The sequence below is a fragment of the Argentina anserina genome, chromosome 6 (assembly GCF_933775445.1).
Source record: "Argentina anserina chromosome 6, drPotAnse1.1, whole genome shotgun sequence".
NCBI lineage: Eukaryota > Viridiplantae > Streptophyta > Magnoliopsida > Rosales > Rosaceae > Argentina > Argentina anserina.
The window spans coordinates 19,747,931-19,764,335 of NC_065877.1; the positions used below are offsets into that span (position 1 = coordinate 19,747,931).

Sequence of the window (16,405 nt, forward strand, 5' to 3'; positions counted from 1 at the left end):
AATCAACAACCACAAAAAAATCTCAACAAGGCATCACAACAATCATCCTAGGCTAACCCTCACCTCAACCAAGCTCTTGGATCGTCGGATCGTCGCCGGAGAGCTCGCGAAGGCTTCGGTGGAATTGCAGAACCTTGACGCCGTGGTGGAGCTCCGATGCTGCTTGCGTGAGTGCGTCGACCTCTGAGTCGGCTAAGGAGGGTAGCGCGGTGCTCTCTGGGTCGGCGGTGCTCGACACGCCGGGCTGGAGGCGGAGATCGCAGGTGGGAAGGAAAATCGGGGAGGGAGAGTGTGAATCGAGAGGGAGAGAGAAAAAGGGAGGCGGAGAGAGTGAGGGTTTCCAAATGTGGAAAACCCTAATCACAAAACAATCTATTTATACCCGTTCCCAAATCGGAAAGTAACTTCCGACGTTAATAACTTCTACATACATCGTCCGATTAGGACGCGTCACATACTCACGAACTCGTATCGACGAGCTCTACAACTTTCATGAAGGAAGTTTTCGTAACCGAGCGATGAAATAAAAGTCGATAAATTCGTTCGGAAACGTAACGTTTTCTTATTAACGTTCTCGGAACGTTTCCGTTTCCGTTTCGTAACGTTTGCAAACAAATCAAATTCAATTTAAATGAATTTCAAAACTTTATAGAATTTACTTCAAATCAAATATCGTTTTGAAAAATTGGGGTTATTACATAAAAAAAATATGCTTAGGGTTTAGGGAGTACAAGCATTGAAATTTTACTCTAGCCATATCAACGGTTCATGGATAAACGATCAAGTCTATTCACATTACAGAATCAAATTCTAAAATAGAACATGTGAAGATATCAAAGCATATATCAAACCGGACCAAGCTCTGTGTAACCAAGATCATATATCAAAATCTATACAGACTAAGCATGTATCAAAATCAAAGCATATGGCTGTACTTGCACATGCCACCAAAGTCGGTTTGGTTCAGACTAAGCTTTGAGTAAGCATAACAGGCTGAAACCATCAGAATACCTAAATAAAAAAAAAATCTTTCGACCGTAATTTGAGTTGCCAGCCGTTATTAAATTAAATATCACAAGTATAACATTTTCCACCATATCATTAGTAAAACCACTGAAACATAAAATACTTCCTGAGCAAATGTTAGCATTGTTAAATAAAGCTAATACATTTGAAAGATCTCGACGAACAAAATGATCTTTGAGAAAAACAGATATTTGAAGCATTCTACACCAAGTTTCACAAGCAGTCATGAACAGCTCTTCATTCTCATCAAGTTTCAGGACAATAGCTGCAAGAAACTAGCAAGATCTACGAATGCCTGAATGCTGACTTGCAAAATAATTTTCTTAGCTCAAGGTCAAAATCTCAGACCTGGAGATTTATTCTCAGCAAGTGCCTGCAAAAGAAGACCTCAAGCTGTCAATGTGGAATGTCCTTGCAATCTCATTGTCTTGTTACGAAGTCTCTCCATGAATGCAGGATTCGCTCTTAATCTCTCCTTGACATATAAAACTCGAGCATCCTCAGCCAACTTGTTAGCTTTCTGAGCTTCCTCAATGAGGGAAAGAAGAGTCCTGAGACAATCCTTTCTATTTTCCTCTCGGTGTTCAAACCTTTGACAGAGAGAGAGAGAGAGAGATTATTTCCTCAACCTAAATGAAAGTTCATCAGGGAAAATATATAAAAGCAACTGCATGAAATCCACTAGATGTTATACTGGAAGGACAAATGAGCAGTACAACCATCTATAAACCCACTTGCACATATTTTATTCCCATAGAGAAGTGATTGATTATTTCGCTGCAATTACATGAAATCTCAAATTTGTAAAGGCTGATTTTCAAGCAATGACCAGAAGAAGCAATATATTAAGGACTAACCAAAACATACCAAAGCATCGTAACATATACTAGAAACTAAATACACACTTGTGTGTAATTAATTTTTAAAAAATACTTAAAAATACTCCTTGGACATAAATGTGGGTGTTGGAGGAAAAAGCGGGAGTGGAAGTTATAGAGAGATTTCAGGGGAAACAAATTAGAATTTATTCTTATATTATTTTGTTTATTACTACTTTGTCCTTTGTTTATTATAATCTACTTTAGCATAGTCTATGGTGTAAGGATTAAGTCATATTTTCACACCCATATTGGTGAACAAAAATATTATAGATTCTGCAGAGACTAGACAATAGTAACATAAATCATCAAAATCTCACTTAATCAGGGGATGGGTGAGTAAATGAGGGAGTAAAATATCAAGTGTAGAAACTATATTTCCACAATTTAGAAGAGAAAGCATACCCTAGTTTAGTTTTTGATATAAAAATGCACCTAAATCATGACCATGTTGACACCCCTATAATAAAATAAACACTTGCATAAAGTAACCTGTTTACCTCTCGCTAGTGATAGTGAGCTCATCTTTTCCTGAGTTGTATCGCTTTCCAACCAATTCTCTGAGTCGACGGAATTGATGCTTTGAAAGCCCAAGTTCTTTTACTGTAACAGACAGCTTTACTTTTCTATTCTTTGGGTGCCAAGCATCACCACCAGGAGCAAAGACCACTCGTGTTTGCCACCTAAGGATTGGGCCTTCACCTGGTGGGTCATCTGTGTCTCTTTTCATGTTCGGTACAGCTACCTCATCAGATTGTGAGGTTTCTTGAGCTTCCACTTTCTTCGTATATTCCATGACAATTTCATCCTCAAACTCCTTAAACAACTTGTAAGCGTCTTCAGGTTCAAGCTCCCCTCTTTCACACCTATCCCCGAGGTCATTGAACTTCTCCTCTACCTTCTTCTTAATATCATCTGGAAAAGACAAATTGCATCGCCAAAAATTCAGAAAACACTGGTTTGAACCAAAGGCATGTGACTACCATAACACAGAAACACTTTGGTACTGGCTTTGTTTATGTTAGAAGACAAGAATACTTGAAACCTAAAGTTTAAACGACTTGGCAGTATTGCATTTAACTATGGTGTAGCCATGTAGTAATACTAACAGTAATCATCAAAAGGAACAAAATTGTTTTGTAACACCATTATACATATCATAACATTATCTTTCATTACAAACATCCACCTAATGGTACATTAACTTTGGCATAGAAGATGCAAAAAATAGAGCTTCATATAAAAATGTAGTGCACGAAAGGGCATACCTGGCAAGAGCTTGTCCCAACTAAGCATATCCTCAAGAACATCCTCACACTCTTTCATATCCTTCATCAACCCGTGCTTAATCGCTTCCTGAACCATCCCATCCCATTTTTTCTCATCCATATTGAAGAACTCATCTTTGACCATCTTGTTGACTACCACATCCTTGGCATCATACAAGTCATTGATTTCCTCATTTGTGTCGAGGGCTTCCTCGAAATCATCTTCGAAGTCCTGGTCCCTGACATTGTCCAGTGGCTGCAGATGCAGATCCTCCAACAGCTCATCATCTGTCTCATCATGCTTATTAGCCAATTTCCTTGCCAGAACCGCTTCCAAGATCCATGGCAGCGCCTCCTCCTTACCGTGATTCAAGTACTCCTCCATTCTCGTTTTCATTTCTGATTAACCCAACCACACAAATAAAATTAAAATCACATTTTGGTGAGCTATGTACATCAATTTAAAATGGTACTGCATTAGAAGTATGACAGCACTGGAATCATGTCTCTACAATATGTATAATAAATTACTCTTGTTTTGCAGTAAAAAACTTAGTAATAGAAGGTCTTTAGGTAAACTAATTTTATTAATTTCAATCATAGCTAAGCAATATTTTCATATTAACGAAGACAAAATTTAAAGCTGATAGTGCTTACAGCAAGAGATGGCAAAATTGAAGAGTTTCAGGGCACATGTCTTCCTATCGATGTCAAAAAAAAAAAAGAATCAACAGAATGGTTGAGCATACACACTGTCAAAAAACAGTTTGGTTGCTTCAACCAGTCAACCTCAAACACAACCATAGTACATGTTCTCAGCCACTTCCACTTCCAACCAAAGAAAGAAAAAAAATACCTTTAGACAAAGTAAAGCCAACAATCAGTTTGAGTACATCTGTTCCTGCATCTACATCTACTCATAATGCCTATCTATATGGGTGGTGCTATGAATTATGGTTTAATGTGTGGAAGGTGAGACAGAACTGCATTCTATGATTTATTCCAATTATCAAATTTTGTATCCAATCTTATACACTTGTGTACATCTTCAGTCATGGATCGCTGTGAAAGTAAGGTAAATTATTGCTCTAGGGAAGATATTACTTGGTGACAATGGAATCATGGTTGGTTTCATCCTCATCTCTTGGTTGGTTCCTGGTTAGACACATTTCAAGCTAAGATTATTAGGATTGAAATTCAACTTTTTAGATTTCAATTCTTTGCAGCACTTAATTTAATATCATATCAATGCTAGCCAAGTTCTACCAATTTCTGTGAGTCCCCATTAGGCCTAATGACTCCGTGGTAGTTATCTGCTGCTTCGTGATATCAATGTCAGTCCATTGCCAGACAAGAAAAATGATCAGACTCCTCTTTTTTTCATTGCAACGAGAACCACAATCAATAAACATAGACACAAAGCCAACAGAAAATACACAAATTAAAATACAGAAACTATCAAATCTGCATCCAAATTGATCATTGTACCAATAGCAGAGAAAAAAAAATCCATGATCAATCGATATTTCAATGAGGGAAAATATGAGTACAAAAAAAAGGGTATAATCAACAATAGAGCGGGCAATCCAAAAAGCTGAAGCTGGTTAAAAAACTTGATATGGTCAGATGATCAATTATTCAAATTAACTCAACATGAACAGAAATCTCCATCCATACAAAATTAAAAGTATCATCCTCCAAGCAATGATAAACTAGCATATTAAGAACTCTATACTTCTCGATACGGGTTCCTACATCATCCAAAGCTTTACCTTGAAAACTCAATCTTGATTCTATCACAAAATTTCAAATTCAATTCACAAAAACCCAGTACTAAAAAAGAAAACCTTGCACTTATTATAAACAGAAGGGTCATTACATGGGTCGAAAACAGAACCACACCAGATGACTGAAAAGGTCGCTCATTATCGAAACAGAGAACCATTACCGTTCAAATTGCTTACTCAATGTCAATCTCCCGTGTTCATAAAAATGAAAAATTATTTCATTCCACCAGAAGTGAAATCAAATCGAACAAAAATGTGATCCTATACTCAATTTAATGGAAAAATTAATATGGAAAATTTGAAAAGGACAAAGAACCGCGACCTTTATTAGTGATGTCCGGGATTTTAACAGAGTCGTCTTTCTTCAACACTTCCGTGGTGAGGGTGGACTCGGGAGAGGGTTTAGGGCTTTCCGGAGAGGAGTCATCGGTGGACGACGTGTCGTTGTTGTTGTTGTTGTTGTTGTCGGAGGAGAAGAGCCGAGTAGTAGAAGCGGCGGTGAGTGATGAAGGCCTCGGATTGCGAGCGTAGAGAGTGAGATTTCTCAGGAGAGTCCGCCTCATGGTTTCTACACTTTCTTCCTCAAGACTGAGCGTGTGGGTATTTATAGGGGTTAGAGGTGTCATTTCTCATTAGTTACTGTCTGGATAAAAATGGAAGCAGGCTAGAAATGACTGCACACTGCTTAAACCCAAAACCTTGAAACCCACCCAAATTCACTAGTTTTGTCAAGAGTGAGAGACATGATTTTACCGGCGGTGAAGTTAGCAACGCTTGTGCTGAAAACCATGTGCAAACCAGTTGCCAATCGCCTCAAGAAGCAGGCTGGGTTGCACCCCAGGTATCGGTTTCTCTTTTCCCTTTCTAACCCAACTCTTCTGATTTTGATTTCTTCTGGGTTTGGCTTATACTTGCTGTTTTTGCTTGAATTGGGTGATTTATGTTTTTGTGCTTGTTCGAGCGTAATCGTTCAAAGATGAACTTGATGGTTGTATGCCTACTTTTCATGTCTGGTGTAATGTTGCACTAGTTTATATTCTTATATATTGTTTTGTAATTTAAATATTAAATCAGGCTAATCATCGATTTACAACTAATGTGCAAAGACGGATTTATGGTCATTCAACTGATGTCGCAATTCGTCCACTGAATGAGGAGAAAGCTGTCCTAGCTGCCGCAGAACTTCTCGGAGAGCTCTTTGTGTTCACGGTAGTATGAACCCCCTGATTCTTTCCTGGTCTAAGGATTATTATATGGATGTAAGTGGCATACAAGATTAAAAAGTGATTGATTTGTTAGGTTATATAAATAATTGCCAAAAGACAAGCAAATAATAGAACAAAGGATTTCATATATGATACTGTTAAAAGTAGGCATTTCCGCTTCCTCAAGTTACACCTATTCCTTCCATCCATAAACACCACCACATAATATGAAACCAGCTTTTAGCAAAATCTTACTCTTCCTTGCATTATTCTGAAGAAAACCTTATGATATTGTGAGGATGGCGACACCCGGCATCTGTTGAAAAGTGTGAACTCAAAAGCCAAGTGACCGGACAGTATGATACTAGCACACCCCTTTTAGTCATAATGTTGTCCGAGGTTTGAATTTTCTACCCAAACCTGCTGTCACCACTAATAAACCACAGAGGGAGGTTCTCAGATTCACTGAATGTTAACATGGTCCTTAGGCTTATTCCTATCAAGCAGCTAATTGGTATTGTCTCTTGACTGATTGTTCTAACATGGTCACTATTGTTTAAGGTAGCATATACTTTAGCAGTTAGTTTTGCTGATCTCTTGCTAGTTGCGTATAAATTACAACGCCACACAGTATTGTTACAGTTGTACCCCACTTGTATGACCCACTATACATAGTGTCATGGTGCTTCGAGCATCAAATACATGTTCAGGAGTCAGATATCTTTTGGGTTACACTTCGAGATGCTATTGAATGCAGAAATTATAGACAGCAGATATTGTAGCAAACCAGATAAATGTCGCTCATTACAGTATATAAGCAACCTCGGAACCTTTGTGCTCTCTAGTCCCACATGATGCAAAGTACGTATCAAAAGATTGTAATGATATCTAGAAGCTCGGAACCTTTGAGCTCTCTAGTCCCACATGATGCAAAGTACTTATCACAAGAATGTAATGACATATAATGCACATTGCGCCATTTCAAAGTGTTTCCTCGTATGATTATAGGTTCAAGATAGTCAATGTTACTAGGAAATTTTTTTATTATCCCTAGAATGTTTTGGAATTACTTTTTCCTCAGCTATTTCCCTTGGTTCTGAATTAATAAAGGATTTTTTTAATAGCTTATATAAGTTACAAATTGTTACATCTATATAGGTTGCAGGAACTGCACTTATTTTTGAAGTCCAAAGAAGTTCGGGATCAGAAGCAAGGAAGGAGGAGCAGCGGAAACTGGAATTACAGGTACACATTTTCACCTTTCTTGAAAATGGGAAAAGGTATTGTTGGTTCCTATTAATAGATAATTCTGTATGATGCTGGATAGCTGGGGAGAGGCACAATTTTGAATTTATAGTTTGAGTTATGATTACTTGAGGTTTAACAAAGCAGTGTAATAGGCTTGTTTAAATCTGTTGAACTATAGTTTGAGTAAAATTTATTTGAGGTTTAAGTAAGCAGTGCTCTTATTGGCTCTCCTATTATCTATTGGCCACCTTATAAGATTCTTTGCAAGCTATATCTCTTGTAAGTGCAAGAATAAAAATATATTGCATAGTGCAGACATGTAGTAGGACAAGGTATCTGGTTGGTTGTTCTTGATGTTCTATTTCAAAAAGGCTGTAATATGGAAGAACTGGTCATTCATTTTTATTTTTCTTTCCTTAAAAGTAAAGATATGATGCAAAATAGTAATTATTGATATTACCATTGAATAGAGTGAACAAGACGAGGCCAGGTGCACATTGGTGGGTATAGTGATTTCTGGCCTCTGAATAACTTTGCCTTTGCTTCCTAATTTATTGATTTGCTTATAAAAAAATTGTGTGAGTCATCACAGTCAAGTTGTGATTATGTGTGAACTGCCCTAATTGTCATGGAGATATATTGTACTGGTTTGAAGAAAGTAACAGTGAGTTGTACTATTGTATATCCCCTAATAATTACATTAGCTAGCTTTGGTTTATTGTACTAGGCAATGAAACAAAGAGATGAAGAGCTGGAAAGGGAAGTTCAGCAGCTTAAGAAGCAGCTCGAACAGCTTGCAAAAGGTAGAGGAATTGGCGGCCTTTTCAGTTTCAGGCAGGCTCAAGCTACTGGCAATGGAAAGGAACCCAGCTTGACCCCAGAAAAAATCAAGTAGATAGCAGCACTACTGTAAGTTCAACCTCTAGTCAGCCCACTTTCTCTGAGTCTTGAGTGACGAATAGATTTCATCAGAATGCACTACTTTTGTTGGATGCATATTGGAAAACTATGAGTCAGCTCTCGGAATTGACATTTTTATTTCTTTCCTTTATTTTCTTTTGCAGAAACTTGGTAAAGATCCAGAAACACAAGTATTATAGTCACATTAGGGCAAGAGGATTTATACAAAGACGCTGAGATGTTTGATTTTCAAACCGCGCATATTCAGGGTTTTATATCATTCTTGGATTCCTCCCGAACTATCATGTAGTTCTGATGAACATCATTAGATTTCTTTACAAATTGTTCAATCGATAGATTGACGATTTGATCATTTGGCAACTGCAATGCTCTCTTGAAATGGCCTGCTTCTCTCAGGTTGATCATTGTAAGCCCGAAAGCACATATGGGGGACACTGCGATACAAATATTAGTACATATCTACTAGACTCCAATGTCTGAAATATTATTTCTGTTATTAGTCGTCAGTCTCCAGCTTTTTTGTTTTGTTTAACATGATACAAGTTTTAGAGCATGTCTAATCATGCAACTATATTAGTCTTGTTTTGTTTTTACTCTCACCTTAGATAACACTTGTTTCTAGTTATAGACCAAGCAAAATGCTCTCAATAACCAAGTAACACAGACACGGCTCAATATTAATAACTTAAAACAACCTCCATATTTGTTTAAGACAGTCATGAGAAGTGTATGCATTCATGCATACAAATTTACAAAACGTGCACAGATATGAGCAAAAGGCCTGATTGCTTGGATTTTCAATTATTTAAGCACTCGATTTGCACTTTAGACATTTCATACATACTTCATAAGAGTTTCATATCCTGAGCTAATGCTTGGAAAACCCTATCTTGAGCTAATACATAGTTGTTATGGTTTGAATCGTCAATCGTGTGTGTTTTCATATCCTGCAGGTAATAAAATATTTTCTTTATTAGTCTCTTAAATTTGATGATATTATTTCGTTTTCTTTCGTTTTAGTGAGATTGAACTTAAAAAACACAAAACCGGTCTTGAGTTTAAAGGATGAGATGGGAGGCGGAATTAACACAATATTGTCCTATTTTTCTATGTACATATTAAAGAAGCCGGTTGGAGTATTAGAAGCCGAGTCGAATGGAAATAAATTTGTCGCTCACTCTTACTGTACTCAGCTCATGTCCACTTCACATATAAATTACAAGTGTCTTTTATAAAAATTATAGTTATAATTTATTTATAAAAATAATATTTAATATTTTTTTTGTGAAGTAGAGACAGTAAAGGTGGACGAATCAAAAGCAGGGTCGGGTCAAATAAAATGCTTAAATATTTAGGGCATTTTTCTCCGGGATGTATATATTTGCAAAAGAATGGTCTTTTCTTGAAAAACGTGTTGCTCTCTTCCTCCAAATCTCGGAAAAAACCCAAAAATCTCCGCGCAGCAGAGAAGAGCATTCAGGTTGGACGCCGTTGCTTCTGCTGAGGTTTGTTTCTCTTGTCGTTTTTCCATTCCAAAATTCTTAGGCTAATTTGTTGCTACGATCGCGGTCTACATTCCCCTTGCTTTGGTCGTGTTGATTCTCAGTCTTGAAGCATCAATTTTTACTGCTTTTTCTTGAATGGGTTTCCGAGTTTATTGTTGATGTTTGTCAATTTGAAGTGTTTATTCGGGTTCGTTTTGGTTTTTGCCAAAAAAAAAAAAGGTCTTTTTGTTCTGGAATTGGTGTATTTTTGATCTTTTTGGTTTGAGTAAGCCAAAGTAGACTGAGTACTTGCTAATTGAATTCTAATTGAACGTGTTTGAGTACGCCAATGATGTTTGTGTATGATGAAAGGGTAAATGCAGCGTGTGGCATCCTTATGGATTGTGATAGGGTTTATTGCTCAGCTGTAGAGCACTAGAGTTTCTAGTTTAAGCTACCTTGTCCCAATTTTAGTTTGGATTATGTTTCTAGTTTAAGCTATGCAGTTTCAATGTTCATCTTGCCTTTATTTCTTAAAAATCCTCTTGTTTGACTTCTAATCTTCTCTTTGTTGTTTGGGGTTAAATGAATGTCTGCAAAACCTGTGTGCCCTCTGAAAGTTGATCACCTACCTTCTTGTCATGCTAATTTCCACCACTTATCCGTCAGGATATTGCAAATGAAATACCAATTCATTTACAGAGGGTGCAAATATGTTGCATTTACGACATGGATAGGTATGCCAACTGTTGCATACTTTAGATATCATTTGCTAATATAAGTATAACATACAGAAGTTAGAAACTGCAGTTTATCATGATGATCAATTTCTATATTTAAGAAAGTTAGGAACTTAAGACATTTAATGCCTGATGATCAACTACTCCATGTCATCACTTCTCTTAGCCGATTAATCATAGATATATTGCTTGCTAGTTCCCTTCGCTCTGTCACTTTGGCGATGTGTATACTCACTATACTGTACTCTCTATTTAGTATAAAACCTGCTGCCTTTGAGACGCACTTACAGGATAGAAGTTTTGTATATGGATGCCTACAGACTAAAACTGCATTTCCTTGGTGTTGTGAGAGTTCATCTTTATCTTGATTTAAAATATTACTGAACTGATCTAGCATGCATTAACAGTCAGTACTTGACGAATCTGGGTTCTAGTCATTGAGTGCCAAATCATCCACTAAAACAAAGGTGATTCACAAGCTTCTGCTTCTACTAGTATCGTTCTTTGATTATTAGTAGTGGTCCTTGTTTAGTAGCTTTAAAAATGAAAATGTCCTTCTGACTGTATCTAAACTTGTTGGGTTCAATGGCGTCATCTGTTGCTGGAGGGTGTTACTGTTGAGCTTACTAAATGTCGAGGGGGATTTAGCCAGAGAAAAATGTCAACAGCATTTAAAGGGAAGAACTACTTGCATGATAGTTTTATAGACAAGGCAAAATGAATCTTAGTTGTACCTTCAGACACGCAGATAAGCCTTCATGCAATCCCCATGGCTCAATTGTTACGCAAACATATGGGTTTGAAATCTTAAGATTTCTATTACTCAGATTTTAAATACACTATATTTGGAAATCCAAATCAAGTCCAAATCCAGTTTCCAAACATAGCCTTAGTTTCTTTGTTACTAGTGTTTTTAGATGTAAAGATTTACGGTTAGCTTATCTGATTAAGTTATAGTATTGATAGCTTAACTTATTAATTACTGATAGAGGAAACCAGGGAACAGGCAGATACCCTTTTAGGAGGCCGAAAGCTAAAATCCTTAAGTTATATTGCTTCCTTCTATTTCTGGTTAGGTTGTAGGAGAATCTTGAAGGTTCTGTTTTGCTTGTCTATATACTTGTTGTCCATGATGTGTGAGCATAATGTGAAATTAAATATTGCAGACTCTAGGAAATTGTGTTGTAGTGGATCCTATATTGTTATGTAAATTGCTTAGCATGTATGTTGTATTTTTGGCTCATTGATACAATTTGGAACTGTAGGATTCATTAGGCAAATCCGAGTTTAGAATAGAAAGAGGACAGCGCTGCAGCTTTTCTATAAGCTCTAGGAAAGTTGGTCTTTCAGGGTTCTATTAGGATTTGTAGAATAGACTTGGTCTATTAGGTTTAGGAGTCCTAAACCATGTTGTATCAGCAACCCCTATTGCTAAGGATAAATAGAAGCTGCAGGGGGTTTTCTAAGGATAAGGCAGAGAGCTAAGGGTGATAGAGTGATCTAGCAAGGGGCTGGGAGTAGTATAGGGATTTCAGTAAGTGCTTGTAATCAAGTTGTTATTCTCCATAGTGCTAGTGATTCCCAGGAGAGATCGCACAGAGGACGTAGGCATTGCCGAACCTCTATAAATTTCTGTGTGTGCTGTGTTTTCTGTTTTCAAGTTCATCTGTTAGCTTTGTTTATATCAAAGATCCAGGGGTGTCTACACAATAATGTAATGTACATCTTCTTTGACCGGATGATTGGATCCACTACAAGCATTATAGAAAATGGTTTTGTTAAAATGGAAGTTATGTCACTGAAGCATCTATTTTGTTAAACGTTCTATATGTTGATTGTTTTTCCACTGTCTAAGTTTCCTGTATGAACTTCAGGGCCAGATTATCTGCCTAGAACTGCCTTAAGTTACTTTGTGTAAATTTGTACCGATACTTTAGTTGGCAACTGGTGTGGGCCTTAATTGGTCAGGTGCATTCTCTGATTAGATATGAACCTTTTTCTCTCTAATTTGGTCAAAGCAATGAATAACAAATGACAAATAGTATAGTTAACCATAGAAAAAAGGAAATTGATGATACAATTTAAACACATGTATGAGCGTATGACTACTTTGTTAATTAAACCCGCTCAAAGCACTGTTTGCATACACCTTATTCAACACTCAAAATTGCTTTTCAGTTCTCGCGACACTTTAAAAGACAGTTCGCCAAACACTTCATCTGCTTCTTGTCACAGCAAATCCAAAAGAAATTCTGGTCAGAACAGATTCAAAAGCAATTTTGCTCACAGCACAGCAATGTCAAACTAAGCCTAAGTTAGTGACTTAAATTTTGATTTCACTTATTCTTTTAAATCTTCGGGATAATCGTCGTCATCTACTGGGAGTGGGACATATGTTGTTTAGTCATGTGATTTGTTTTCTGGTTGATGGATAATCTGTTTAGTCATATCTTCAAGATGTTTTTTCCCTTTGTTTTTCTGCTGTGATTAGGCAATGTAGCTTAAGGAACATTTGAATAAATCCAGATTGGTTTTCTTTTAGCAGTGTAAGGAAAGGGGAGCAATGATCAAGGACTCCAAGGGCAAGTGTGAGTCTTCGTCTCACAAGCTTTTAAAGGAAAAGGCAAAGACTCGTGTGGACCAGCTTCAAGCATTCTTGACCAATCTTAAGAGTGCGAAGGAGAGCCAAACTGATGACACTGCAACCTTGGAGGAAGTGAATAAGATGCTTCAGGAGTGGAAAGCTGAGCTCAATGAGCCGTCTCCTGCATCTTCTCTACTAGTGGTAATTGTAATTTTGTGGTCACGTTAGGTTTGACTTTGTTGCTTGTACTCTTAGTTATCATCTGAAATATTACTTGGGATTTCTGCAGGCTGATAATCGGGGATCATTTTCAGAGGAGATAGCGCATCTCTTAAGAACTGATGAGGAGGATGATGCAATAAGTCCATTAAAGGAATTGCCACTTAAGCCAGAGAGTGATCTTAAGAGTCTTCATTTTGGAAATATGATGCAATATACAGAGGTATTTTTTTTTCCTGACCGTCAATTTAGTGTTTTTTTTAATAGAAACATGTTTCTGATTGTTGTGGTGTTGTAACTAACTAGACGTATGGTGTATTCTCTAAATTTTCTTTCAATTTACATACTTTTCTCCATGGTGTCGTGCATTAGAAATATTATGCCAGGGTTGGCAAGATATGTTTATTTTTATTATCAAAATATTTCTATAATACATAGTTCTTGAACAAGCTTGATATTTCAGAATATTATTGTGCAACTTAATCCTACTTCATTTGCTTGCCAGATTGGTAGCATGTGTGATTTAGGGTTGGTGATTAGCTATTTCATTAGTTTCATTGGAGAAATGTCTTATTCTTAGCAGTTTTAGATTTTAATTTAGTTTGTGTTGTATTCGTGAAGTTTTCATTTTATTTGTATGTGTGCTTTATAAATGTAAGGCTAGGTTTAGTTACTTGTGACTGATTACTAATTTACTAAAATACTTGACTGTTTATATAGGATTTTTATATTTCTCCGGAGCTGCCAGAAAGTTTTCAAGAATTTTATCAATGCAACAATACGGCTTCAGATTTCCAGAATCTAATAGTCGACAACTCTGGTTTTGATCATCACTTTGATTTTCATCAATATGTCAATGAAGAACCGTTTATTGAGGATAATGATGTAAAACAGATTCAAGAGGATACGTCGCCAAATGTTTTGCCAGTTATCTCTCCCACAGAACCTTCATTTTTGGGGTCATCATGTGCTCTTTGGGACTGTTCCAGGCCTGCGGAATTTGGGAAGGACTACTGCTGTGACTTCCATGCTACATCAGCATTAGTAGAGGGTCAACCAGGAAAATCTCCAGTTTTTCGTCCTCGTGGCATTTCTTTGAAGGATAGTGCACTTTTTGATGCACTTATTGCTTGGAATCAGGGAAAAGCTGTGGGCATACCCAATTGTGAAGGGGCTGCTACTCTGAAGTCTCCATGGAATGACTCTAGTAAGATATTTTCCTCTTCTGATTACGTTCTTCAGTCATCTTTTATGAGTTTATCACACTATAATGTTTTTTTTTCTTCTCTCAATTGACTAGTAGTATGATAAGAAATATGTCCCGTCTTTCATTGGTATGCTGCCTTTTTATTTTTATTTTTTGTTCGGTGTAAATTAAAAGCTTCACTTTCATTGTTGCAGAGCTATTTGATCTTTCTTTCCTTGAGGGTGAAACAGTTAGAGAGTGGCTATTCTTTGATAAGCCTAGAAGGGCATTTGGGAGTGGTAACAGAAGACAGAGGTCATTGCCAGATCACAATGGACGAGGTTGGCATGAATCAAGAAAGCAGATCATGAAGGAATTCAATGGGCAGAAAAAGTCATATTATATGGATCCACAGCCATTAAGTGATCAGGACTGGCATTTGTTTGAATATGAGATGAACAACTCTGATGCCTGTGCTCTGTATAGGTTGGAGTTAAAGTTTGGTAGTGTAAAGAGAAGTCCAAAAGGAAAAGTATCAAAGGAGGTTGCTGATCTGCAAAAGAAGATGGGAAAGCTCACGGCTGAAGTTGCCACTGATGTTGCAGACAATTCAAAAGGAAGAGCTAAGAAAAAGGCTGATGCCGGCAATATTTTCTCTTCCCAAAATCCAATGACTTCAACGCCTTAAACTCGGTACCTTGGGCAAGTTACTATGCTCAAAATAGACGGCTGGTAGTCACAGAATTGTAGAGTTGGTTCAAGTTGCCACTAAATATGGCCGACTATTGTAGTGTAATTAGTTGACGAAACATATTTGAAGAATCTAACTAGCCATATTTGTGGTCATGTAAATCTTGCGCTTTCTTTTCTAGTGTTACTAGTCTATTCGGCCGAATGTCTTTCCTAGATCTGTGCGTGTTTGTTTCGTTGGTAACGAGACACCAATGCAAGTAATGAGGGAAACCTGGTCCTTTATTGAGCAAGCTCTTAATGATGCTACGATTTGTGTAAATTTGAATATATCTCATTATGAGCTGTGAAAGTCCCCCCATCTCTTTATCGCACCTGATCTACTTTACTGGTGATGCAACGGCCTATACAATCTTCACAGTCGTGGCCTATGATTTGATTGAGTTTTCTCATTGCTGCTGAATGACCCTGCAATGTTGCATGTACTCATCGATTGCATCCAAGCTAGAAGGGTGGCATGAAATGATATCCCAGCAATATAGATTTCAATTCAGATTGGGAAACTTGGATCTAAATCAATTAATATTAAATGGAGCTGTAAGTAGAAATCTTTTAAATGGAGCTGACAGTATATATTTGGAAATGAAGGAATAAGGGAATTTGATCCACAAGTTTAGTGCGAAGTTTAGTTCCCTACTATCCTTATGATTTTTATTGAAAATCACATTGTTGAATGAAATAACTGTACGTATACCTTCATATATACCAATTAAATAAAGTAGCAAACAGTATTTACCCTCAAACTGAAGTCAAGCACCCTAAAGCTTTTCCCACCTTTTTCTAGTTTCTTCAGTTTCTGACACAGCATTTTGTCAAATTTCTGAATGAATGAAGATAACAAATTCATGGAGATAGGATCTGAAAATAAGCGCCTTATCCTTTTATGGCTGTCATGTGGAACTAGGGATGGACACAGGTCAATATAGTTCAGTTTTGGACAAAATCCATAACCTAATCTAAATTTTAAATTCGGTTCGGTTCGGTTTGGTTTTTCTATTTTAAAGACTGTGACCCACAACCCAACAGAACCCAACCCGCAAGGTTCGGTTCGATTCGGGTTTTTTTTCGGTTTTACCCCGTATGTAAAATACGTAATATTATATATTAAT

The 16,405-nt window shown here is 37.1% G+C and overlaps 3 protein-coding genes across 9 annotated transcripts; 2 read left to right on the plus strand and 1 right to left on the minus strand.

Moving 5' to 3' along the window:
* Positions 1-1,053: 1,053 nt before the first annotated feature.
* Positions 1,054-5,538, minus strand: LOC126799054 (uncharacterized). The gene is made up of 4 exons (XM_050526171.1): positions 5,282-5,538; positions 3,173-3,571; positions 2,405-2,819; positions 1,054-1,616 (listed from the first exon to the last, which is right to left on the minus strand). Exons 1-4 carry the CDS (start codon positions 5,520-5,522, stop codon positions 1,415-1,417), a joined length of 1,257 nt encoding a protein of 418 aa, XP_050382128.1. The 5' UTR covers positions 5,523-5,538; the 3' UTR covers positions 1,054-1,414.
* Positions 5,539-5,555: 17 nt separating this feature from the next.
* LOC126799055 (OPA3-like protein) lies at positions 5,556-8,767 on the plus strand. Its single transcript, XM_050526172.1, has 5 exons — positions 5,556-5,824; positions 6,030-6,168; positions 7,323-7,409; positions 8,140-8,321; positions 8,477-8,767. Exons 1-4 carry the CDS (start codon positions 5,703-5,705, stop codon positions 8,305-8,307), a joined length of 516 nt encoding a protein of 171 aa, XP_050382129.1. The 5' UTR covers positions 5,556-5,702; the 3' UTR covers positions 8,308-8,321; positions 8,477-8,767.
* Positions 8,768-9,699: 932 nt separating this feature from the next.
* On the plus strand, positions 9,700-15,441 carry LOC126798255 (transcription factor VOZ1-like). 7 transcript variants are annotated; one of them, XM_050525165.1, is made up of 6 exons: positions 9,757-9,838; positions 10,965-11,024; positions 13,103-13,342; positions 13,431-13,583; positions 14,081-14,567; positions 14,762-15,441. In XM_050525165.1, exons 3-6 carry the CDS (start codon positions 13,121-13,123, stop codon positions 15,232-15,234), a joined length of 1,335 nt encoding a protein of 444 aa, XP_050381122.1. In that variant the 5' UTR covers positions 9,757-9,838; positions 10,965-11,024; positions 13,103-13,120; the 3' UTR covers positions 15,235-15,441. The 7 variants fall into 7 exon arrangements, with proteins under 7 accessions (XP_050381121.1, XP_050381123.1, XP_050381122.1 ...); XM_050525170.1 differs by lacking the exons at positions 9,757-9,838; positions 10,965-11,024 and adding an exon at positions 9,876-10,554 and having other exon boundaries at positions 14,081-14,167; positions 14,255-14,567; XM_050525167.1 differs by lacking the exon at positions 9,757-9,838 and adding an exon at positions 9,878-10,554.
* Positions 15,442-16,405: the final 964 nt, after the last annotated feature.

Excerpts from the sequence above, each read along its gene's own strand:
- LOC126799054 (XM_050526171.1), bottom strand. The coding sequence starts at position 5,522 with ATGAGGCGGACTCTCCTGAGAAATCTCACTCTCTACGCTCGCAATCCG. Across the intron at positions 3,572-5,281 it reads CCCGGACATCACTAATAAAG|AAATGAAAACGAGAATGGAG; the intron begins GTCGCGGTTCTT and ends TGGGTTAATCAG. Across the intron at positions 2,820-3,172 it reads TTGGGACAAGCTCTTGCCAG|ATGATATTAAGAAGAAGGTA; the intron begins GTATGCCCTTTC and ends TGTCTTTTCCAG.
- LOC126799055 (XM_050526172.1), top strand. The coding sequence starts at position 5,703 with ATGATTTTACCGGCGGTGAAGTTAGCAACGCTTGTGCTGAAAACCATG. Across the intron at positions 5,825-6,029 it reads CGGTTTCTCTTTTCCCTTTC|TCAGGCTAATCATCGATTTA; the intron begins TAACCCAACTCT and ends TTAAATATTAAA. Across the intron at positions 6,169-7,322 it reads GAGAGCTCTTTGTGTTCACG|GTTGCAGGAACTGCACTTAT; the intron begins GTAGTATGAACC and ends ACATCTATATAG.
- LOC126798255 (XM_050525164.1), top strand. The coding sequence starts at position 13,121 with ATGATCAAGGACTCCAAGGGCAAGTGTGAGTCTTCGTCTCACAAGCTT. Across the intron at positions 13,343-13,430 it reads CTGCATCTTCTCTACTAGTG|GCTGATAATCGGGGATCATT; the intron begins GTAATTGTAATT and ends GGATTTCTGCAG. Across the intron at positions 14,568-14,761 it reads GTCTCCATGGAATGACTCTA|AGCTATTTGATCTTTCTTTC; the intron begins GTAAGATATTTT and ends TCATTGTTGCAG.